Consider the following 24,713-nt stretch of genomic DNA (forward strand, 5'->3'; position numbering starts at 1 on the left):
TGTGATCCTTTGTGATCCCTGTAAATAAACTTTTAGAAAGTCATGTCCTCATTCTTTTATTCACTGAACAGGGTTGAAACCACAAACATAAGGAAGGGTGAATCTGTGAATTCACATCTTCCTTCCATAACAGTGGGTTTAACATCTGTCACTTAACGTGGCAACAATGGAAGAAAAAACGTTTCTTCGGAAAGCGCGCTTTCTTCCAAGGGTGAAATGGTTAATGTTGATAATTGCATCAAAATGAGCAATCATTTCGACGCTTGGGACATATTTTTCGAAGCCTCTAGCTCTAGGCCCTTTGATTCAAGTGAGGAAACGAAGGGTGCTGCCAATCGTGATCTGCTGTTCCGAATTTGTCCTGCATTACCAAAGTTACCTCGTATTACGGTATTTGATTACGCTGAACAGGAACTACGCTGGTGCTTTATGCAGTATCAAATGATTGATTATTCCCCCCTCAGTACGAGAGGATCAGTCCAAGCGTTCAGTTGAAACCAATTGCGAATAGAAATATATCCAGAGGATGTCAGTGAGCGCGGGTTCAGATGGCCTTTCCTGGAGAAATGCTGACTACTTCGAGAATGTGATAGCCGTGGATTACAAAATCGAGACCACCGAGTTCAAAATCACCAACGTTCACATCTCAACGGCCATTCCCAAACATGCTGGAGTTTTGTCGCTGGTTCACAGGGTGTTGTTGCAGGTAAAATTTCAGAGCCGAAGTACGGCGAAGCATGTGAGTTACATTGTTAAGGAGAGAATTGACTCCGACGAGGACCATGAATCTACTGGCAGCTATTGCACTTTTGCCAAAGAAATTGAGCTTTATACTCAAATTCTACCAGGATTTGAAAAACTGTGGTCAACTGAAAACGTAAAGTTTGGACCGAGGTAAGAAAATGTTTGGAAAACGTGTCATCTATGTCACTTTAGAGATTGAATTTATTTCCAGGGTGCTCAAAGTAACCATGACGCCATTTAGGGTGATCGTATTGGAAGACCTCAAATCGGCTGGATTTCGAACCAAAAAGTCTAGAACAGGATTCAAAACAGTTGAGTGTGAGAAAGTGTTGGAAAAGTTGGCCAAATTCCACGCTGCCTCTGTTCAGTATTTTGAGAGAGTAAGTTTGAACAAATTTGCGACATTACAATCCTTAAGAATGTATACATTTTCCGTTGTAGAGAGGATCGTTTTCTGATCAGTTTGAATCTGGAATTTTGAACGATAAGACTATAAAGGCTCACGAAGTTTACTATACGCCATTGTTCGAGTCATTTTTTCAAATGTTGGAAGAATTGAAATACCATCCAAAAATTGTGCAAGCATTGGTAAGATGTATTACATTTTAAATTATTTTACTGCCTAAGCTTAATGCATTTGACCTGATAGTTCGCTTGTGGCTCTTCCATGGATAATTTAAGAATTTCTTTTAAGGGATCCGTTCGAAAATTACTTGTAAATTTCTCCTAGAACACTTGTACCGATTTCTTCAGAATATCATCTAATTTTTCATCTAAAACTTTCACAGAATGGTAAAGATTATTAAAAGACTGGTACAGGAATCATTTTACAAGTTTTGCAACAATTTGAACAGACAATTCACTAAGAGCAACTCCAAGAATTGCCCTTGAAGGACATTCCCTGAGAAATAGCTTCAGAGATATTTCTAAGCATTTCCTGAATTCCACCAAAAATTACTCCAGGGACTCTGGCAGTTATTTATTTTCTGAATACTATCCTTGTAATATCTTCATAAAGAACACTTGATAATTGAAGTTTAAGGAATTCCCCCAAATATTTTTATAAGCTTAATGTTAGAGATTTTTTTACTAATATATAATTTTACAAGCCATTGCATAAACAATCTTCAAACAATCACTGTTTCCCTGAGATTTCACTGGAGATTTGTACAAGAATCTAATATAGGAATTCTCCTCTTTCTTAACTCAATAACGCTACTTCTTCTTGACATTACGTCCTCACTAGGACAGAGCCTGCTTCTCAGCTTAGTGTTCTTATGAGTACTTCCACAGTTATTAACTGAGGGCTTTTTTTTTGCCAAAGTTGCCATTTTCACATTCGTTTATCGTGTTGCAGGTACGATTATACTCTATGCTCAGGGAAGTCAAGGAAATTTCCATTATGAAAAGATCCTGGACCGACCGGGAATCGAACCCAGACACCTTCAGCATGGCTTTGCTTTGTCTTTATTTTCACGGAATTGAGGCATTTTTACACGAAAATATATCATATATCTCAATAACGCCCAGTAATCTATTTTTAGATCAGTTACTTTTAGGATTACAGCTAATTTTTTGAACAAAATTGTTGTATGGTATCTTCGGTAATGTTGTTAAAATGCTTGAAAGTAGTCTAATGACAGTTTTTTTTTAATTTAGATTTTTTCCACTAGGTTGCGCTGAAGCATAAAATATATTATTTTTTTTTCTGTTTTGTCGGCAACTCTCATCTGCAAATGGTAACCAAAACAGTGATTCTTGATAGATTGTAGAATGGATCCTGAAAGCCAGTGTGGATTCCGGGATTCCAGTGTGAATTCGAAGGTTTCAGAATGGATCATGGCATTCCAGTGTGGGATTGTAGTGTAGATGCTGGTATTTCGGTGTGGATCCTTTGATTGTAGTGTGGATCGTAGGTTTTTGGTGTCACTCTTGGCTTTCCAGAATAGATCCTAAAATTCCAGAATGGTCTCAAATGTGGATCCTGGTACTTCAGTGTGGATCATTTGATTTCAGTATGGATTTAAGGATTGTTGTAATGGATCGTAGCATTTTAGTATGGATTATGGTATTTTAGTGTGGATTTAGTGTTATTCTTTAAATAGTAGTATAGATCAAAGGATTTCAGTGTGGATTCTGGGATTGTGATGTTGATCGCAGAATTTCAGTGTCAAACTTGGGATTCCAATGTGGATACTGCGATTCCAGAGTGGATCTTGGGACTCTAGTGTGAATCCTGGAACTCCAATGTGTATCCTGGGTCTCCAGGTGCTGGGAGTGGATCATGAGATTCTAGTGTGGATTCTGGGATTCCAGTGTGGATTTTGGTATTTAAGTGTGAATCCTGGGTTTCCAGTGAAGAAATTGGGAATCCAGTATGGATTCTAGGATTTCATATTGGTCTCAAAATGCAGTCTTGAGGAACACCAGCTCTTACAGGAAGTCTATCAGATCTGGAGTTCTGATAATTAACCTGAAGTGTACGATTTGACAGATAACTTTGAATTATTCTAACAATGTATGTTGGAAAATTAAAGTTTTTTAATTTTACAATCAAACCTTCATGCCAAACACTGTCGAATGCTTTTTCTATGTCTAGAAGAGCAAGACCAGTAGAATAGCCTTCAGATTTGTTGGAACGGATCAAATTTGTTACACGTAAAAGTTGATGAGTGGTCGAATGTCTATGGCGGAATCCGAACTGTTCATTGGCAAAAATTCAATATTCGTTGATGTGAACCATCATTCAAAATAACTCTTCAAAAAGTTTACTGATGGAGAAAAGCAAACTGATTGGACGATAGCTAGAAGCTTCTGCAGGATTTTTGTCTGGTTTTAAAATTGGAACAAATTTAGCATTTTTACATTTGTCAGGAAAATATGCTAATTGAAAACATTTGTTAAATAAATCAACTAAAAATGATAAGCTACTTTCTGTTTCTTGATGAGGATGTAGAAAATTCCATCATCGCCAGGAGCTTTCATATTTTTGAATTTTTTAATAATAGTTCTCACTTCTTCCAAATCAGTCTCCCAGGCATTTTCGAAAACGTTCTCTTGATTGAGAATATTTTCGAAGTCCTGAGTAACTTGATTTTCAATTGGAATAGTAAGTCCTAAATTGAAATTGTGCGCGCTTTTAAACTACATAGCAAGTTTTTGAGCTTTTTCGCATTTAGTTAGTCATAATTTGTTTTCCTCTTTCAATGCTGGTATTGGCTTCTGAGGTTTTTTCAAAATTTTAGATAATTTCCAAAAGGGCTTAGAGCCAGGATCCAATTGAGAAATCTTATTTTCAAAATTTTTGTTTCTTAATTGTGCAAAACGTTTCTTGATTTCTTTCAGCAAATCCTGTCATATAATTTTCATATGACTATCGTGAGTGCGTTGAAATTGCCTTCTCCACACGTTTTTAAGGCGCAATGCACCTGGCTTCAACAATGGAATTTGTTAAAGTTTCAAGAGCATTGTCAATATCAACACGGATAAAAATCTGATCCCCACACCATGATTTACAAATCATGAAATTCATAAATTGGTTAGGTCATAATATCAGGATCACAAATCAAGGTTCCTGTAGGTGAATTCCGGCACGTTGTTTTTTTTTTCTTGCTGGTGAGTAATGGAAGAAAATTTCTTCTCTTCGAAGAAATTGTTCGCCGGAATTCACCTACTGGAGTCATAATCATGAGTCCTCATAAGCGTATCATCCAGTGTGAAAACACTATGCGGCGCACTTTGCTCCATCTCATTCGTATCGATCACTCTTAATTCAAGATGACGAAGCGGTTGAGTGGTAGAGAACGTGGCTTACAATCGGAAGGTTCTTGGCTCGAATCTCGATGTATGCTATTTTAACTTTTTTTATTTTGTCGATCATAAACGGATGCGCGACTCAGAGTTTTTGTCATTTGATTCATGATTCCGAGCAATCAGCTACAAAAACCTAACGCGTGTGTTGCGTTACGGCAATCTGACTCATGATATCATGAGTCCAAATCATGATGTATTTTCATAAGACGAAAACACGCTGGAATCATGATATCATGAGTCATAATCTTGTTTTTGGATTCTGATTTCTCCCCTTGAAGTTTTGTTTGTAAAGAAATGCTTACGTCAAGATTAGAGTCAACATACGTTTCATATATATTCCAGTCGGCTCGAAAATAATTGAAAGTGGAGCTGATAGGATTGAGAATCGCTTCATGGGATATTTGAAATGTAACAGGGACATGATCAGAATCAAAAACACCTGAAGTTTCAAAATTTTAGTTTCAAATGACGAAAACAGTTGATGTTTTATACGCTTATGAATGATGATTGCAACTCCCCCACATGCCCCATCAAGTCGCTCATTACGATAAACAAAAAAAGTTAGGATCTCTTTTGAGTTTAGATCCTGGTTTCAAATACGTTTCAGTAATAACTGCTATATGCACGTTATTAGCTGTAAGAAAATTAAACAGCTCGTCCTCTTTACCATTCAAGGAACGAGCATTCCAATTTAAAATATTTAAATTTTTATTTGAATCCATTAGAAAAACGTAATCCAATAACAATTTGATTTGTAAATTTTACACCAACTTGGATTGCTTCAGTCATAGTGGTGGTTTTGAACATTGCATCAATCATTAGAATCAATTGTTCAGTTAGAAAATTAATATCAGAGGCAGACATATCACTTGAAGTGGGTACATTTGATGATTTTCCGTTAGAATTTTCGGTAGAACAAGAGGCGGAGTAGGAGTTACCTGTGGTGGCAGGGTTTTTTTCCATTTGATTTGAAGCAAGTAGAATGGGTACTCATAGTACGAATAGGGGATGAGTTCAAATTACTGGCTACGATATCGGCAATGGATTTACCGTGGATAGATACATTCGAAGTTAAAAGATTCGAACGGCTACCTGATGGATTGAAATTAGTTTATGAATGAGCATAATTATGATCTTCCTGATGAGTATGATTCCTAATCAAGCGATCGTTAACTGAAAAATGAGCATTGTTCGATACTTCGATACTCTATCAGGGAAATTCCGGAAACGACCGTTATCGTAACGGATATTATCTATCATCTGCCTTTGCTCCTTCGCGATGGGTCAGCCAAAAAATTGGACTTATGATTGCCCCCGAAATTCGAGCATATAAACTTGGTGGTATCATCCTTCACTGGACAGACGTCCTTAGCGTGAGAAGAACCTCCGCAAATCATGCATTTAACATCCATGCGGCAATTGTTTTAAGGTATGAAGAAGTGGCGAGGGTGACAAACGACGAGCTGGCTGAAGATGGGATATCATACGCGTCAAATAAGGCACCGGGACCCGATGGTATCCCGAATGTTGCCTTAAAAGCGGCAGTGGAGCGGATCCGGACATGTTCAGAACCACGATGCAATGCTGCATTGATCAAGGAATCTTCCCAGATGTATGGAAAACACAGAAATTGGTGCTACTACCAAAGGCGTGGAAACAACCAGGTGACCCGTCGGCTTATAGACCTATCTGTCTACTAGATACGACGGGCAAGTTATTGGAGAGGTTGATTCTCAACAGGCTAGTACCGTATACGGAGAGTGCGGACGGCCTGTCCAACAACCAGTTTGGATTCAAGAAAGGTAAATCTACTCTGGATGCCATCCAGTCGGTCGTTCAGACAGCTGAGGTAGCAATCGAGCATAAAAGGAGCGGCATCCGTTACTGCGCGGTTGTCACTCTGGATGTGAAGAATGCGTTCAACAGCGCAAGCTGGGAAGCAATAGCAAACGCGCTTCACCGCCTCAAGGTACCGGTGCAGTTGTGTAAGCTTCTAGAAAGCTATTTTGATGCTAGGATTCTACTGTATGACACAGAGGAGGGGCAGAAAAGCGTTCGGATTACCGCGGGAATACCTCAAGGTTCAATCCTGGGCCCGCTGTTATGAAATGCGATGTACGGTGACGTACCAAGGCAGTAATTGCAAGCAAATGCAGGCCTGGCTTGGCGTTATCCGTACTGAGGTATGGCAGCAGGGATGAGGGAACTCCATTAAAGGTAGATAAACCCATCGACTAATTCCAATTGTGTCAGATTGGTATAAAAGAAACCATGGGAAGCGTACTTCCACCTGAAGTAGTTAAAAGGAAAAAAGGAACCTATATAATCCTTTGTTCACGGTGTAAAATTGTAACTGAAATCTTGAATATTGATATTATAGCACATAATGTATTACAAATCATTCGTATATATTTTTAGCAACCACTAAAGGGAAAGGTCTATGCAACTACTTGCAATCTATTTCGGCTTGACCCCACAAAGTTCAACGTTCTCAATCATGGAGATTTACGAATGACGAACATTCATATCAGAGAATACGACAAACTGTTTGTAAGTGTTATAAATTTGTGTACTAGATACAGATACAGCTATACTTTGCGCTTTCCAGCTCAATTATCAAACTTCGTTTTTCGGATCACCGTCCTTCGACCTGATCTACTTCCTGACCATGTCGACTTCTTTCTGCACCCGAATAGACCGGTTCGATCACTTGATCGACCACTACTACAAGCACCTGAAAGCGGGCCTACAAAAGCTAGGAGTGATGACAGCGATACCGACCCAACGCCAACTCCGGGATGACCTCGCTGCACATGGATTTCTGATGTGCCTCAAATCCATAGAGGCACTTGCCGTTACGTTGGAAATGCCCAAGCTGGAATTAGATATGAAGCTGTTTCGTTCTACCGGTCCAGAAGGAGCAGAATTTAGGCGAAATCTCTACGCGAACGTTCAGTTCGAGAAAACTTTGGAAAGGCTTGTGATGTTTATGTGGAAAAGAGGTTTCTTGACTGTTTCTCAAATTTGAAGTTTATTGCCGCTGTCATAAATTAAGGAATCGTTGTCCAAAAACGAACGTTTCTATTGCGATATAAAGCTAAACACTCGTTTTATTCTTTTTGACAAAGCTGCACAATTCCGCTCCTTCCTTGAATGCTCCACGGTCTCCAAAGTAGGGCAATAGAAGTTCCAAAGCCTTCACATATCGCTCATTGGTGTAGATACGTTTTCGCAACTCCTTGCCCGCTTCGCTATCCTGCTGAATCATTTCAAAACTGACGTCTTCCGATGGGTCAACGGCCAAAACAGCCATGATACCGAAAATGTTGGATGATCCTGCAAACCAAATTTATTTCAGTAAAGGTCATAGCCAATAAAACCATTTGATATTAAGAACACATACCGTACACCATTCGATCGTAGAAATCATACTGCAAGCTCTTCAACGTGGGCAAAGCTTTTCCGTACCCCAGCAACGTTAGATTATCCACTAGCTTCTCGTGATAATATCGGATGAAATAGTTCAGCTTGGAGAGGCGAATATCCAACTTTATACAAACAAATAAGAAGTAGTTCAAATCCAAAGCTGGGGACCCATAGAAGCACACCTGGAAATCCAGAAGCGTAGAATCCTTCAGACGATCTTCACTGTCGTACTGGAACATGACGTTGTTGATCCAGAAGTCGCCATGATTCAACACATTAAATCCAGCGGGATCAACAGCGAAGTTTTCAATAGTTCTACTGAAAATCACAGGTCGAAGCTTTTCCAAATCATCTATGTAATCTTTGGCAAACTCGTGTGATTTCAATGTTTCTAAACCAGTCTCGTAAGCTGGTCTGAACATGTATTCCATCGTAGAGAGGTTGCTTCTATTGTACAAACCTTCTTTGAAGGAACTAGAATAGTCTCCATTTCGCTCATGGTAAACCGCCGAAGCAGCGTGGAACTCGGCCAGCTTCTCCAAAACCGATTCTACATGCTGCTGATCAACACCTTCCTGTCTGTTACCAAGTCTGTAGTTTTGACTACACAAATCTTCCATTACGATAATGTCACTCGGGACTCCTTTGCAGATTTTCAAGCACCGAGGTCCAATTTCTACTTTTACACCTTTCTCTTCGTAGAATTTTTCAAATGCTGGAATAATCTTCGTGAACATTTCGATTTCCTTAGAAAATGGATCTAGCTTGTTGCTGAATTCCGCAGCCATTCCAGTTGGGCGGCTTTTAACGATGACGGAGAACTGATTCAAAGACGACGAAGTTTTATCCAACACATCTAATTTTGCGCGGTACATTGTAGATCCGTAGTTATCACCTTTCTTGGTGGCCATTTCCACCCAAATTTTCTCGATCGAATATTGTCCCAGTTCCAGACCAAGCTTTCGTTCGACAACCTCATAGAAGAATTCCTTCCGCATCCATCCGGGAAGCAAGAGGTAATCACTATAGACTTTACTTGGCGATTGATATCCAGTGTGCCGACAATCGAATGCCCCATAATTGTAGAAATATGGCAGAAGCTCTTCCAACTGCTTCAAGTACACCGGATTGGCGTACATTTTTTCTCGGAAAGCATGACCGGCTTCACCATCGGCCATCATCGCATCGATCGAGGCGTTGTCGGTCTTCTCCATCAGGCAAATGGGCAGAACCGAGAAGGACGATGAGAATCCATATAGAATCTTATCGATGAAGTCCAGGTGAAGGTCCTTCAAGGTTGGGATGTTCTTAGAGTAGCCGAGCAGCTGGAGATTTTCGACCAAATTGCGGTAGTACAAACCAATAATACTGTTCATTTGAGGCAAACGGATCGTTGGGTTGATGGACGTAAAGATGAAGTAGTGCAGATCGATGACGGGTGATGACCATACGCACATCTGGAAGTCAACCTATGGGAAGGAAAATATTGAGTTTCTATTAAAATTGCGAGCTAGCAGCTTAGGGAGTATTATCAAAATTTACATTTGAAGAATATAACAATGTATTTTCGATTGTTTTTCACTTAAACTCAAACAATCTGAAGTTAGGCAAAATACAGGATGCTTTGGCGCTCACTGGTTCCCTTATGGCTTGCTCAATTTACTCTACCTAAATAATTTCAATTTTTTCGTTAGCTACACGGGAAATTGAATATGCTCCAGAAAAAAATGTAATATTTTCAAAAGTATGGTAAAAATTTGAATTTTTATTATTGCCAAAAATTAGTAACTAGAAGAGGCTTCAAGAAAAAATGAAAAAGGATCGGGATGATCAAAAATAAAGATTATAAAAATCAAAAACCAAAATTCATTTATTTACGAATAAGAATAAATCATTGCCCAAAACGTGTATAGAACGATTTTAGATAACTAAAAATGGTATTAGGATCGAAAACAAAAATTGGGCATTAGAGGGTTTAACTACAACTCGTATGATTTCTGACGAAATTTATTTGAAAACAAAAATACGCAATATCGTACATATTAGGAAAATAAGGCCTAATTCATAACAGATCTTTTCAAGAAAGGCAAAGTGTTCTTCAGATGGATGGTAAAAAAAATTAACATAGTAGTAAAAAGTCCAACAAAATCAAGTACACGACACTAAAGACGGCCTTACAATTGACGTCGAAACATCTGTCAAAGGATACAAACTCTAGTGGAATTAAATTGTACAGTACTGAATTCGGTTTTTCATTTATTTAAAATAGACCATAGCTTTTGATTCCAGCAATAAATTCTTTCTTCGATTTTGCTTCAATTATGTAAGAAATTTCGCAGGAATGAACTTATTATACTCTAAACTAAATTTCCACAAAAAAAATTAAGTTTCTATAAAATTTATCATTTTGTTTGGCTAAATTCCTAACTAACAGATTTGAAGCAAAACTTTTGAAGCCAACGTTTTGTATAATAAAATTTCTCAAGGAATATCGAACTTTTGCTGCAAATCTCTTGAAAATAAGTCATATAATATAGTGACATTTGTCCATACTTTTGTTTGTTCTACTTTTAATCAACAAGTTGATTCCTAAATTCCGGAAAATTCCGGATTCAACTACAAACAATTAGCTTATCCTTACAATAACTCCAGAATTGTTTAGAAAATGCTCAAATTGCATCAGAAATTCGATTTTGTCTAAAAAGGCTGCTTCAAATCGCTGGATTATACAAGAATTATCTACGAAAATGTTTTTGAAATGTCTCTTCCCTTCGAATTTTCAGAGGAAATTGTGATGAAAAACCTCAGAAATACTTTTGTTTCTGAAACAAACATAGCGCAAAATAACTGGGAAAGGGAAAGGAGTAATCATAAAATAAATTGTAAGAATCTGAGAATAAAATTCTGATGAAATTCCTAGAGATTTTTTTTTTTATATTCATTGAAGAGGTTTTAATTATAATTATTTACCTCTAGAGATAAGATTATTTGGTTGGTAAATGGCTGGGCATGGCGTACCATTGGTACCTCGCGTACCTGAAGGAATAAAATAGACCCCTTTGTGCGGTCCTTAGCCTCTTGCCCAGCAACTCCTATCCCTACCTCCTCGCGGTACTGGCCGGGGTACGAGTAACCTTAGGGAAGATCGGGTAACCAACCTCCGGTGGGAACTTTGGTCGTATGCTGACAGGGAAGGGGGGGTTTGCTTTTGCTTTTGCTTCTGCAAACCTTGAGCGTCTGTACTCCATGTTAGGAGCGGCTCACAACAGCGTCTGTTCCCCATGTCAGGGGCAGCTGATCATCGTCCGAGTGCCAGAGAAGGACTCTAAGCTAAACTGCGCACTATGGTCCTCCGAACATTTAGGGGGAATGGTCCTCCGGAAATCTAGGGGGTTGGTGTCAGGCCCTGCAAGCCAGCCGTAAAAAAATCAAGCAACGAATAATCAACGAGAGAATACGAACCGGGACAATCGACGAAGACCACAGCGACGTAAAGGGACTAGCGATTGGAAGCTCGGTACGTGGAACTGTAAATCTCTCAACTTCATCGGGAGCACACGCATACTCGCCGACGTGCTGAAGGACCGTGGATTCGGCATCGTAGCGTTGCAGGAAGTGTGTTGGAAGGGATCAATGGTGCGAACGTTTAGAGGTAACCATACCATCTACCAGAGCTGCGGCAATACACATGAGCTGGGAACAGCTTTTATAGTGATGGGTGATATGCAGAGGCGCGTGATCGGGTGGTGGCCGATCAATGAGAGAATGTGTAAGTTGAGGATCAAAGGCCGGTTCTTCAACTTCAGCATAATAAACGTGCACAGCCCTCACTCCGGAAGCACTGATGATGATAAAGACGCTTTTTACGCGCAGCTTGAACGCGAGTACGACAGTTGCCCAAGCCACGACGTCAAAATCATCATAGGAGATCTAAACGCTCAGGTTGGCCAGGAGGAGGAATTCAGACCGACGATTGGAAAGTTCAGCGCCCACCGGCTGACGAACGAAAACGGCCTACGACTAATTGATTTTGCCGCCTCCAAGAATATGGCCATTCGTAGCACCTACTTCCAGCACAGCCTTCCGTACCGATACACCTGGAGATCACCACAGCAGACAGAATCGCAAATCGACCACGTTCTGATTGATGGTCGGCACTTCTCCGACATTATCGACGTCAGGACCTATCGTGGCGCTAACATCGACTCTGACCACTATCTGGTGATGGTCAAACTGCGCCCAAAACTCTCCGTCGTTAACAACGTACGGTACCGACGGCCGCCCCGGTATGACCTAGAGCGACTCAAACAACCGGATGTCGCAGCGGCATACGCGCAGCAACTCGAGGCTGCATTACCGGAAGAGGGTGAGCTGGACGAAGCCCCTCTTGAGGACTGCTGGAGAACAGTAAAAGCAGCCATCAACGATGCAGCTGAGAGCAACGTCGGGTACGTGGGACGAAGTCGACGGAACGATTGGTTCGACGAGGAGTGTCAGGAGGTTTTGGAGGAGAAGAATGCAGCGCGGGCGGTCATGCTGCAGCAAGGGACCCGGCAGAACGTGGAAGGCTATAAACGGAAACGGCAACAGCAGACCCGCCTCTTTCGGGAGAAAAAACGCCGCCTGGAGGAGACGGAGTGCGAGGAGATGGAACAGCTGTGCCGGTTTCAGGAAACGCGTAGGTTCTATCAGAAGCTCAACGCATCCCGCAACGGCTTCGTGCCGCGAGCCGAGATGTGCAGGGATAAGGATGGGAGCATTCTGACGGACGAGCGTGAGGTGATCGAAAGGTGGAAGCAGCACTTCGACGAACACCTGAATGGTGCTGAGAGCACAGGCAATGAAGGACGGGACAACGGAGGAAATGCCTTCGTCAGTACTGCGGAAGATGGAAACCAACCAGCCCCCACTTTGAGGGAGGTTAAGGATGCCATTCACCAGCTCAAGAACAATAAAGCTGCTGGTAAGGATGGTATCGGAGCTGAACTCATAAAGATGGGTCCGGAAAGGCTGGCCATTTGTCTGCACCGGCTGATAGGCACAATCTGGGAAACAGAACAGCTACCGGAGGAGTGGAAGGAAGGGGTAATCTGCCCCATTTACAAGAAAGGCGACAAGTTAGACTGTGAGAACTTTCGAGCGATCACCATTCTAAATGCGGCCTACAAAGTACTATCCCAGATCATCTTCCGTCGTTTGTCACCCGTAGTAAACGAGTTCGTGGGAAGTTATCAAGCCGGCTTCGTTGACGGCCGATCGACAACGGACCAGATCTTTACTGTACGGCAAATCCTCCAAAAATGTCGTGAATACCAGGTCCCAACGCATCACCTTTTCATCGATTTCAAGGCGGCATACGACAGTATCGACCGCGTAGAGCTATGGAAAATCATGGACGAGAACAGCTTTCCCGGGAAGCTCACGAGACTGATAAGAGCGACGATGGAAGGTGTGCAAAATTGTGTGAAGGTTTCAGGCGAACACTCCAGTTCGTTTGGATCCCACCGGGGACTACGACAAGGTGATGGACTTTCGTGCCTGTTGTTCAATATTGCGCTAGAAGGTGTTATGCGGAGAGCCGGGCTTAACAGCCGGGGTACGATTTTTACGAGATCCAGTCAATTTGTTTGCTTCGCGGATGATATGGACATCGTCGGCCGAACATTTGAAAAGGTGGCAGACCTGTACACCCGCCTGAAACGCGAGGCAGCAAAAGTTGGACTGGTGGTGAATGCGGCCAAGACAAAGTACATGCTAGCTGGTGGGGCCGAGCGCGACAGGGCTCGCCTAGGTAGCAGTGTTACGATAGACGGGGATACGTTCGAGGTGGTCGACGAGTTCGTCTACCTTGGATCCTTGCTGACGGCTGACAATAACGTTAGCCGTGAAATACGGAGGCGCATCATCAGTGGAAGTCGGGCCTACTATGGCCTCCAGAAGAAGCTGCGGTCAAAAAAGATTCACGCCCGCACCAAATGTACCATGTACAAAACGCTCATAAGGCCGGTAGTCCTCTACGGGCATGAAACGTGGACGATGCTCGAGGAGGACCTGCAAGCACTTGGAGTCTTCGAACGTCGGGTGCTTAGGACGATCTTCGGCGGTGTGCAGGAGAACGGTGTGTGGCGGCGAAGGATGAACCACGAGCTCGCCCAACTCTACGGCGAACCCAGTATCCAGAAGGTGGCCAAAGCTGGAAGGATACGATGGGCAGGGCATGTTGCAAGAATGCCGGACAGCAACCCTGCAAAGATGGTGTTCGCTTCGGATCCGGTTGGTACAAGAAGGCGTGGAGCGCAGCGAGCTAGTTGGGCGGATCAAGTGCGTATCGATTTGGCGAGCGTGGGGCAGAACCGAGGATGGAGAGATGCGGCCACGAACCGAGTATTGTGGCGTGAAATTGTTGATTCAGTGTTATCTGTGTAGATGTTAACTAAATAAATGAAATGATAAGATTATTTGTAATCAATTATTATCTGTTTTTCTGTTGTTCATCCGTTGTTTCTACCTGCTTAAGCATTTTATTAATATTTCTTCTCCCATGATGCTTTATTAACACTAGGCGCCCCGCAATCAATCGGTTATGGATTATCGGTTATATATCAGCCGGTTTTCAAAATTCTTTCACGTATCTCATGTTTTGTGCTAATTGAAAAAACTATTCCTAGGGGTGTTCAAACTTTCTGCAGAGCAATTAAACCAATGCTTTTATTGTCAACTGAAACTGCATGAGAATCGTGTCAAATCTTATCGAAAAAGTTACTACCGTAATCCGGGTCAAATTGATCCTTGGGTGAATTTGATCAGGTCGGTATATATTTCCTTTTAAGGATGCCTAATACTTCGTTGGCATCACTGACATCTCATGTTTTCTAGGTTATAGATGTCTAATGATGATTTTAAACTATTACATTTATATTAAGGCCAGTTTGCATAGAAATATTCACAATTTTTGAAGATGTTTGATGTAGTGTTTGATCTATTGATCGCGTCGCTTGCTCTTGCGTGAGCGATTGATGAATGCATGTTCGGCGTACAATACGATTATCGTGATATATCGCGAATCCGGTTAGGCGTGATTATATCATGGATCGCATCACCAACCATTGGTGACTCCCAGATCTTTACCTTATCCCACTAACCTAAAATCATTTCCATGACAATTGTGGAGATGAAGAGGTATATTCAGACTCCAGTAACAACGGTTGTCTAACTAACATTTGGATATCATTTTCAGATTCAGGAGGCCCAAGCTTAGTAGATAGGGAAATATCACATGTCATGCTATGGAAATATCACGCTTTTTGTATGAAACCTCCAAAAAATTGAAAGTGTTTTCACGCTTGGCTTACTTGTAATTGATCTAGATAATTTTTATCCTTTATCGTAAACTTCCTAGTTCAAAACTTCCTTTTGCAATGTTATTCAATGAGAGATTTTTGACATTTTTTCGATATAGATTTGCTGATTGTACCCCGTTTGGAATAAGGCCGTTTGGCATAAAGTCGTTTAGCATAAAGTCGTTTGGCATGTAAAAATGGCATGTAAAAATGTAGCTCCAGAAAACAGCCTATGTGGAAAAAAGGTGAAATTTATATACATTTTAAATCAACAGTTTTTATACTTTTAATTATGGTTACATCATATTTTGAAAGAACATCCAATATTTGAAAGAAGGGTAAATTTGTGCTAAATATATCAAAATCTTCAAAGCAAAAATTTATTCCAATAGCGCAACACAAAGAAGAATTAATATTGTAAATAAGGATCATTTCAGGATAAATGATTAATCATAAAAAACTATTAGTTTATTCATGAGCATATGATTGTGGAATAAAATATCATTTTTGTATCAATTGACTTCAAAAGAAGGCTGATATCGTCAGAATGATTCAATAGAAATGAAAATACAAATGTCATCTTAAGAAATTCTTGGTTTATGCCAAATGACCAGTATGCCAAACGACTTTATGCCAAATGACCTACCACCGATTTGCTTGTTTAAGTGCAGTGAACATGATAGAATAACTTCACACATTTTTTGAGCAGAAATATAAGTTTTGGATTACATAAGCACTGCCACATAGGTACACGTCTAAACTTTAAATCACGGACAAAAAATATCTAATCTAATCTAATCTAAGCGCTTGCACAGCCAATATTGAAAAGCATCCTGGAAATACCTAAATTTATTTAGATATTTTCTTGTCAGTATTAATATTTGCAGAATATCAGCGATATGATACAAATATTAAAATGGCCAGGCCTGTGCAAACTTTGGGGTTGAAGACAATTGAAAAATCATGACGATTAGGTTATTCACGCATGAATAAACTGATAAGCAAAAATTTTTCAATTTTAAGAAAGAAGAAACGGGGACTACCGTACCAACCGTTTCGATTCAGGGTTATAGGTAATATCGTTGAGAGTAGCGTTGCTAAGAAAGGTAATGCACACTCCATTGTTGTTCTCCTGGGTTGGGACGGTAGCATGCATCGCGCTGGGCGCGTAGAGATAATTTGGTCACAGATCGCGCGTCACACCAAATAGCTTTTGCATTTAATTTGCATAGCAAAAATTTATCAACAGATATTTTGCTAGATGACAATTGCGACAATGAAATGGGCTAAATTTAATTTTATTAAGAGAATTATTGAATTGTACTTCAAATGTAGTACATATTGTAGGTGTGGACGCGACGCCTCTGGACATAGGCATTTCTTCCTCATGTTCTGGCTCAAGAGCCTTGGTTTAAGCGCCTTTACTCGCTCTTTGAAACGAGAAGAAAACTTATGTTGCCCCTTTCCCGCAGTAAAGGAACCAAAACTGTTTCCCATAAATTATAAGAACATTTGCGCAAAATAATAAATGTTGTAACGAAAATAGATTAGAAATAACAAGAATATAAATACTTGATTCATTTGACCAAATATAAGACAATGTGTGCAATTTGATAAAAAATTATAAATAATAAATCACGGACAAAAAATATAGTTAAAAATACAAGTATAACATATAAAACGTTGAATAAATGAAGCATGTCGTGTTCTTAAATCCGGGCACATGCACCAAAATACCGGACATTTTTGAATCAAAATCCGGACAGACGCGTTTGGGTAGACAATACATATGAAAAACTGATAAAAGATACATAACGTGAATCTAAAAGTTTCAATATAATAGAATTCGATGCATTCGTATGCCTAATATATGAAAGGCCAAAACGCTGAGTAAAATTAATATTGTTTTACCTGCACTCCATGCCAACAGCCTGCATTTTGGGGTCACAGAAATGATCCTCAATATTAATACTATTCATGCATAAATCCATTGTCTGGTAACTAGTAACACTTATTATTATGTTATTTTACAGTAATGCATTAATTCACATATTTCCACATTATTTTACAGTATTGCAATATTTTCCAAAAACTCAATATATATATAAGGTTTTTACGTGACGTCCGGGTTAATGATCACTATCCTAGAAATCCGGACAGCGTTCGAGGCAGCCTATTTTCACAGCGCATATGCTTATTTGCACAAGTTTTCCCACGTTTTCGTGCACTGCACATCAAAGGTATTATTCTGAACTCTTTCCAGAGACGTACAGTATGATTAAGTAGCTTCCGTAAGTCGAGAGTAGCTGACATTCTTGTCTAAAACTTAACTAGTCGATTTGGTGCTTTGGATGAACGACGTTAAACTGGTGCTGCCAATTTGTTTTTATTTTTTTTATATTTCATTGCAAAGGACAAGGCAAAGGATTACTAGACGAAACTATGAATTAAAATGAAAAGCAATCTGGAAAGCTATGAATATAAATTACAAACCTACATTTATTGTTTGAGTTCATATTTAATTTTGATAATCACTATTAGAGTGTCCCGATATTGGTACCGTTCGGATTCTGATTCACCACGGTACACTTAAATTTTTTTTTATTGAAAAACCTTAGGAAAACCATAAACTTTCATCCTATTTATCTACAACACAGTTTTCAAATCAATAACATGTAGTTTAAAATCTTGTGGATATGTTTGGGCACAAAAACATAATTTTTAGTAACACTCAAAATTTATTTTACTAAAAAAAACTACGAAAAACCTGTTTGTTTCAATTGTGTATTTTCAAAAATAAGTATCAAAGCGACGACATGTATTTTTTCTACGTACATTTTACTGTACAATAACAGTGCCTATGTTTAATCAAAAAGAAGAACTGAAAACATCTTTTTGTTTAATAAATTACCAAAACCTCTAGTTTTAAAACAGGCAAATCCACACGCATTTATGCGTGTAATCTAAAATTATTATTCATGCTAAGGTGTCCATCATCTTAGAGATTGCTTTGAATGTTGATTTTCAAGTAAATAGGTTAAAAAACGATTTATAGTAATGTTATTAAGTTAAAAAAAATTGTAATAAAAAATCTGTTTTTGTCCTAGCACCACGTTTCTCCGCGGAGGTCCGCGGACCTCCGACCATGTAAAAAGCACGTTGAAACGAACACCTCACAGCGAGCCATGTTTTCGTCGTTGCCAAGGTTGAGAAACAGTGTTCTGGCATGTTAATATGACCTCAACGATCAATTGTATGTCGAATAAATTATATGTCATAGCAATGAACATCGATTGAGAGCTAAAAAGATTGAAAAATAAGGTTTGAGTTTTTGACAATAAATCTACGAGTGTTTGAGTGTCTCCAATAATTACTATTTCAACTCAAACATGTTCAACGGTTTTGCAAAATAAAATATATGTTAAGAAAGCTACATGTCGTCTTTTAGAATTTTGATTTACAGGCAAGTAGTTGTGCAAAATTCGCGATCTGCACAAATCTGCCTCATTAGGGATGCTCGAATTATTTGATTTGCTCTATGTTCTATCTGTCTAGTTATTTGAGGTCATTTTGGGTTTGAAAAACCTTAAATTATAACATTTGCAATAACTATTCTCATACCGATGTAAGAAAAACATTTGTTGCTCTAGGAGAAATCTGAACACCACTTAGAGCTAATTTTTCCACCGTTCTAAACTATGGAACTGTTGCCCAGATATGGCTGATTGAATTTTAAGGTACCGTAATCCAGGGTAACATTGAGCAATTTGTGGGATTTTTCTTAAATTTTTCATTTCAAAATGCAAAAGTCGCAAATTTTAAAACAAGTACTGGCACCCACCGCTTGTGACTATATACTGTATTTTGGTTTTCAAAAGATTTAAGTATGTTTAAATAAATGTTTTAAATGATTTTTTGCTTTAGCTGATATGGGGTAACATTGATCACCCATGAAAACATCGTTCGTTGAAAATGGCGTTGCTTATTTGAATCATGGCCCCTGAAGCCGAATATGAAGACCAAACCATTACAAGTCATTCACTTTTTGAGTAATTTTAAAGATAAAATCACTTTTAACCGCGCAATACGCCTAAAGGTAGGCAATTTCCTAAGGAAATTCTGCATTCTTAATATTAGTTCATTAATATTGCTTAATTGAATAAACTTATGAAAGATTTGACAACGAAATCGTTTTCAGCGATGCCATTTTAAGTAACAATCGCATTTTCCTTGCTCTTACCATTTGCAGAGCTCGTATGAGACATGAATCTTCGATAGTGTCATCCATAATGATAAAAAATCATTGATTCAAAAAGTTGACAAACTCACGCATGAACAAAACGCAGTTTTTGCGAAATCTACATTTTCATTATGAATATAAGAAAGAGAGGCACCATTCATGTTTTGAAAATATATCATCAATAAATTTGTGTGATTTGAACTTTTTACGAGAATGATCGTACCGATCAATGTTACCCCGCTGATCAATGTTACCCCGGTTAACGGTACAACTGATATTTGATCCCGGGGCCTAGTGTTTAAAACCTCGTACAAAAATCTTTCCATACTCTAAAAAGCAATAAGTAATAATCTAAAAAAAAATGTAAATTGAAAGTTTTGAAAAATTTTAGAATTTTTATACGTGTTGTTCCTGATTTCCAAAAGTCAAACGAGCATTCCTCAACAAATTTTCAAGGTAATGCAAAAATTTTCGTCAAGATTTTAATTTAGTAAAATTTTACATTATCAATTTTAACAATACGACATCTTTGTTTTTTTTAATACCGCAAATCTTATTGCATTAAACTTCTACAGTTCCAGTAATTATAAATATTCGCTCCAAAAAATGGTTTCTACATCAATCTGTTCGTCATTGTATCATGTAACTTAGGAACTTATGCAAAACAATTCCTAATATGTTGGAAAATTCTACGGTGAATTCTTGAATTTTTCGACAGGAATTAAGCTTTTTTTTAACAAAATTCAAACTTAAATTATCTTAAATATTTCCTTATAAATTCTTTCAAAACTTAGTGTTGTATGTGTTACTTTAGAAATCTGATATAAATTGGATATGGATATGGAGTGATTCGTAGAGTCATTTGTAAAGAAATTCCTTAAAACCTGATACCTAATGAAATTTCTTGGAAACTTTTTGAGAAATTCAAGAATGATTAGCAAAGTACTTTAGTAAGTTGGTTGAAATATCTAAATTTCTAAAAAAAATCCCCAGAAGAATCGCTAGTGCAATTTAAAGAAGAAAAAAAACTGTAGAAAATATTTGGATGCATCTTTGATAAATTTTTCGGAAGATTCTTAGGACCCAGGGAAAACATTAATATAATTCTCTAAAGAAATCCATGAACAAATTGCTCTGAAAATTTTTGAATATTTTCGCGTATTTGTTTTTGAAACAACATTTGAACGTATTCCACTAGCAATTTTATATGAATGTTTGGATTTACTAATATTTTTAAATGAGCATTTTTGAAAAAAGTGTTCAAGTATTATTTTTGATACATTTTTTAAAGAATGCGGGAAGCATCATCACATTGATTTTAAGAGAAATCTCAGGGAATTTTCTGTAAACAGATATATAATAGAAATCGCCAAACGCATTCTCCCAACTGAATCCTGTTTGATGGCTTATGAAAATCTTGTGGAATATTAGGAAGATTCCACTTAAAAGAACCATTAAATGTATTTTTGCAGGAAGTCTTGGATAATTTATGCTACGAATTTTTCAAGTTATCCGTGTAGAATTCTTTGAGTGATTTGTTAAAGGAATCTGTAGAGAAACTTTAAAAAGATCCTTAAAGACAAAGTTGAAAAAACTGTTGGTGAACTCTCTGCAGAATTTATGGAAAGAGTCTCCGCTTGCTGATCTTGAAAACTATTTTGGTGAGACTCATAGAATTTATTGAACTATCTCTTCCAGCAAATCCTCAACAAATACTAATGCACAATTGGATTATATTTCATAATAACAATTGGAATTTATATGAAATAAGTACATAGTGGACCTTCCTGGAGAAATTTTCAAGAGATTTTTTTCAAGCAATTTTATAGACATTCTTGGATGAATTTTCTGGTAAGATCAGAAAGCATAAGGAACTTCAAAAAAATTTGTAGATTCCTCCCCTCTGGTTATAGCGATTACTATGAACGAACAACTTTCAAGTATGATAGATTGATTAAGAATGGAAGATAGAAGAAAATAAAAGATACAACCACGTACGAGGAAAGGGACGGTTTTTGGGATTGAACCCATAACCTCCTGCTTAGTCATGAGACCATCAACTCCGTCATTTGAAACGAAACGAAAGAGCTTTAACATTAACACATTTAAAAAAAACTAACAATGATTAATTGCTAATATTGTATTGGAAACGTCAAAGCCAACTGTCTATTTAAACTACCGTCAGATGGCTAGTTTTGATTCCGGGGCTAGTTTGGACACTCAAGAAAATATTTCAAAAAAAGTCTGATCAAATATTCACAAGGTACAAACCATTGCCTATGCAAACATTGCTTCGCAATACCTAGTAGTTACAACGGTCGTTTGTTTCAATTTGAGCAATCAAGCATTCGTAACTGACAGTTCAATTTAAAAAGAAGTATGTCAATTATGTTCATCAATGATCAAAAGTTCAAAATCATCACAATAATCACTTTGGAATTTATAAGAAAAAAAAACTTTTTATTCTAGAATTTTATTGATTTCTAAACCTGTTCAAAGTTGTCTCATTTATGTCTTGAAGGACACATTTTTTCGCTACTCATACAATGGTTCTTTTTCTTGAAGGATTTGCCTCATATTGTGCACATTTGTAACGTACATATACAAATTGGATATATCCAAGAATTATCAAAATCTTATGGATGAATACAAATCCTCAAAATTAAAACGTTGAAATAATATCAAAAAAGCACAGTCAAATTTAATTAGTTTGTTTAGTGGTCGATCTCAAAAATGTTGCAATGTGTTACAAAAACAGAATTTATTTACAGGCAATCTTATTTATTACTCTAAAATTTCTTGTTTATGACGTGTTAGCGATTACATTCAAGTCAAATAGAATTCTTATCTCAATCATAATAATAGCAGACCAGAGATTGCCTCATGGGTCAATTCAGTTCAGTTTGTACTTAGAAAACGTATTGTTTATGAGTTCAAACAAATGTTATGCTTGAACCCCTATCTAAGATTTGCTATCATGAAAATAAACTCAAGTCATTCAGCTGCGATTTCACTCTTGTCAATATCATTGCCAGTAGATAACGATGCTTATCACAATTCTTCTATTGTCAACATTTACATAAGCACCTGGGGCATTCCAATTTCAATTATTTCGCTTATGTATCGGTGAGGTGCAAGACGGCACCAGAAAATTGCATTTTATATTAGGAAAATCGTCAATTACACGATATCACGCACCGTGTTTCGCGAGTGTGTTGTAATTTATACCAATAAACGTAAATTCTAATGCGACTTTTGGTTGTCTGGGAATGATGTGATTCTCCTTGATATTGCGTAACATTTTTTTCTTCTCGTCTTACGTCCCCACTGGGACAGAGCCTTCTTCTCAGCTTAGTCTTCAATGAGCACTTCCACAGTTATTAACTGAGAGCTTTCGTTGCCAAAGTTGCCATTTTCGCATTCGTATATCATGTGGTAAGTACAATGATACTCTATGCCCAGGAAAGTCAAGGAAATTTCCATTACGAAAAGATCCTGGACTGACCGGGTATCTAACCCAGACACCTTCAGCATGGCTTTGCTTTGTAGCCGCAGACTCGAAGACCCTTTATGCAGAACATAAACATGCCCCTTATGCAAATAACATTTTTGAATTTTTAACCTACAAAAAAACAACAAAAAGTTTTTACATTTTTACATTTTAACAAAACCCTTTTTATAATAAGGAAATTATGGTGTTTTATAAAAAAAAATCAATGGCAACAGTTTTGCTAACGATAACATAATATTTGAAATATTTTGTAGGACCACATTTCTCTGTGTGTAACAAAGTTACAGCATGTCAACATTGAAGTTGTTTTAAGAAAATCAACTTAAACTGCTATTATTTTTAAACAAAACTATTATTTGAAGTTGTTTATGCAAAACATTCTTGCATGATAGAAATGGCATATGAATATCGTATCATCATGATACTGCACCAATCTAAGCTTCCAAAAAAAATAATAACGTACAGTGACTCCACAATTTATAAATCGGTCAAGATGCCGGATACTGTGGGAACTAGATTCAAGCACTTTAAATGTGATTCAACGTTTTGTAGTCAGTGTACCATGAAAGACAACAGAACAATCATATTGAACATGCGACGGAACCCTCAATAGGTACTCACCAAAGTGATTTCCTCAATCGCGTTGTCCGCACCGTATCGGAACATGAAGTTATTACACCATGCATCACCGTGATTCAGCACATTGAATCCATTCGGGTCGGCCTTAACTATTTTAATCATCTCGAAGAACATATTGATCCCGAAATCATTCTGCGTAGAAAAATACAGGTTAATCAACACTTCGAATAGCTTTACTTGTTTAACGTAAATACCATAACTTCATGATAGAACTCTCCGTTTGGCCAATACTTCCGAATGATTCGCGACACCGACTCCATGTGTGACTTCATGTGGCTTTCAAACATAACCAACGATCTCTCGACGTATATGCCCTCCTGAAAGCAAGCCTTATACTCGCCATTCTTCTCATGATACACAGCAGAAGCAGCATGCAGCTGAGCCAACTTTTTCAAAAACGTGTCCACGTGAGCTCGATCGAGCCCCTCTCGTCTATTGGCCATTCTGAAATCTCTCTCGCTGAGATCCTCCAACACGATAATGTCCGTTGGCTTAATGCTGTTCTTCAAGCACTTGGGACCGAAGCTGACTTCAACACCCTTCTCGCGGTATAGTTCTTCAAACTTCGGCAATAAATCCGCGTACATTGCAGTTTCCTTTGGGAAAATGTTCAACATCTGAATCATTTCTTCAGCCAGACCAAGATTGGGCAAGGCTTTCACAATCAATGGGATTTTCTTTGAGGATCCATCACTACAGCTGACATCGATCGCCACGCGATACAGCTTCGAAGCAAAGTTATCCCCAGACTCGGTGGCAGGTTTCACGTTAAGAGCACTAATTTCCACCTCACTTTCAGCGATTCCCAACTTCTGGGCTACCACATCAGTGAAATACTCCTTGGTCATCCACGAAGGGATCTCGCTGCTCGGAATTTCTGCCATCCTGTTCAACGCTCAACCTGCCGTATACTGAATGGTGCGTAATTTGCACAACCCGAAGGTAAATAATCTAACGGTCGCAATCAAGCACCGACTAAACTGTCCCTTGCCAGCTGTGT

General features: G+C 38.4%; 2 protein-coding genes across 3 annotated transcripts; one reads left to right on the forward strand and one right to left on the reverse strand.

Moving 5' to 3' along the window:
- The first annotated feature begins 461 nt into the window (after window positions 1-461).
- On the forward strand, window positions 462-7,648 carry LOC110677774. Of its 2 annotated transcripts, XM_021849161.1 has the most exons (5): window positions 462-894; window positions 956-1,124; window positions 1,186-1,332; window positions 6,976-7,107; window positions 7,166-7,648. In XM_021849161.1, the coding sequence occupies exons 1-5, from the start codon at window positions 527-529 to the stop codon at window positions 7,583-7,585; spliced, it is 1,236 nt and encodes a 411-aa protein (XP_021704853.1). In that variant the 5' UTR covers window positions 462-526; the 3' UTR covers window positions 7,586-7,648. The 2 variants fall into 2 exon arrangements, with proteins under 2 accessions (XP_021704853.1, XP_021704854.1); XM_021849162.1 differs by lacking the exon at window positions 1,186-1,332 and having other exon boundaries at window positions 463-894.
- LOC5567606 lies at window positions 7,565-24,713 on the reverse strand. Its single transcript, XM_001657533.2, has 4 exons — window positions 23,908-24,713; window positions 23,696-23,845; window positions 7,961-9,452; window positions 7,565-7,893 (listed from the first exon to the last, which is right to left on the reverse strand). Exons 1-4 carry the CDS (start codon window positions 24,595-24,597, stop codon window positions 7,655-7,657), a joined length of 2,571 nt encoding a protein of 856 aa, XP_001657583.2. The 5' UTR covers window positions 24,598-24,713; the 3' UTR covers window positions 7,565-7,654.

This window comes from Aedes aegypti, chromosome 3, assembly GCF_002204515.2.
Source record: "Aedes aegypti strain LVP_AGWG chromosome 3, AaegL5.0 Primary Assembly, whole genome shotgun sequence".
In the NCBI taxonomy this organism is placed as follows: Eukaryota; Metazoa; Arthropoda; class Insecta; order Diptera; family Culicidae; genus Aedes; species Aedes aegypti.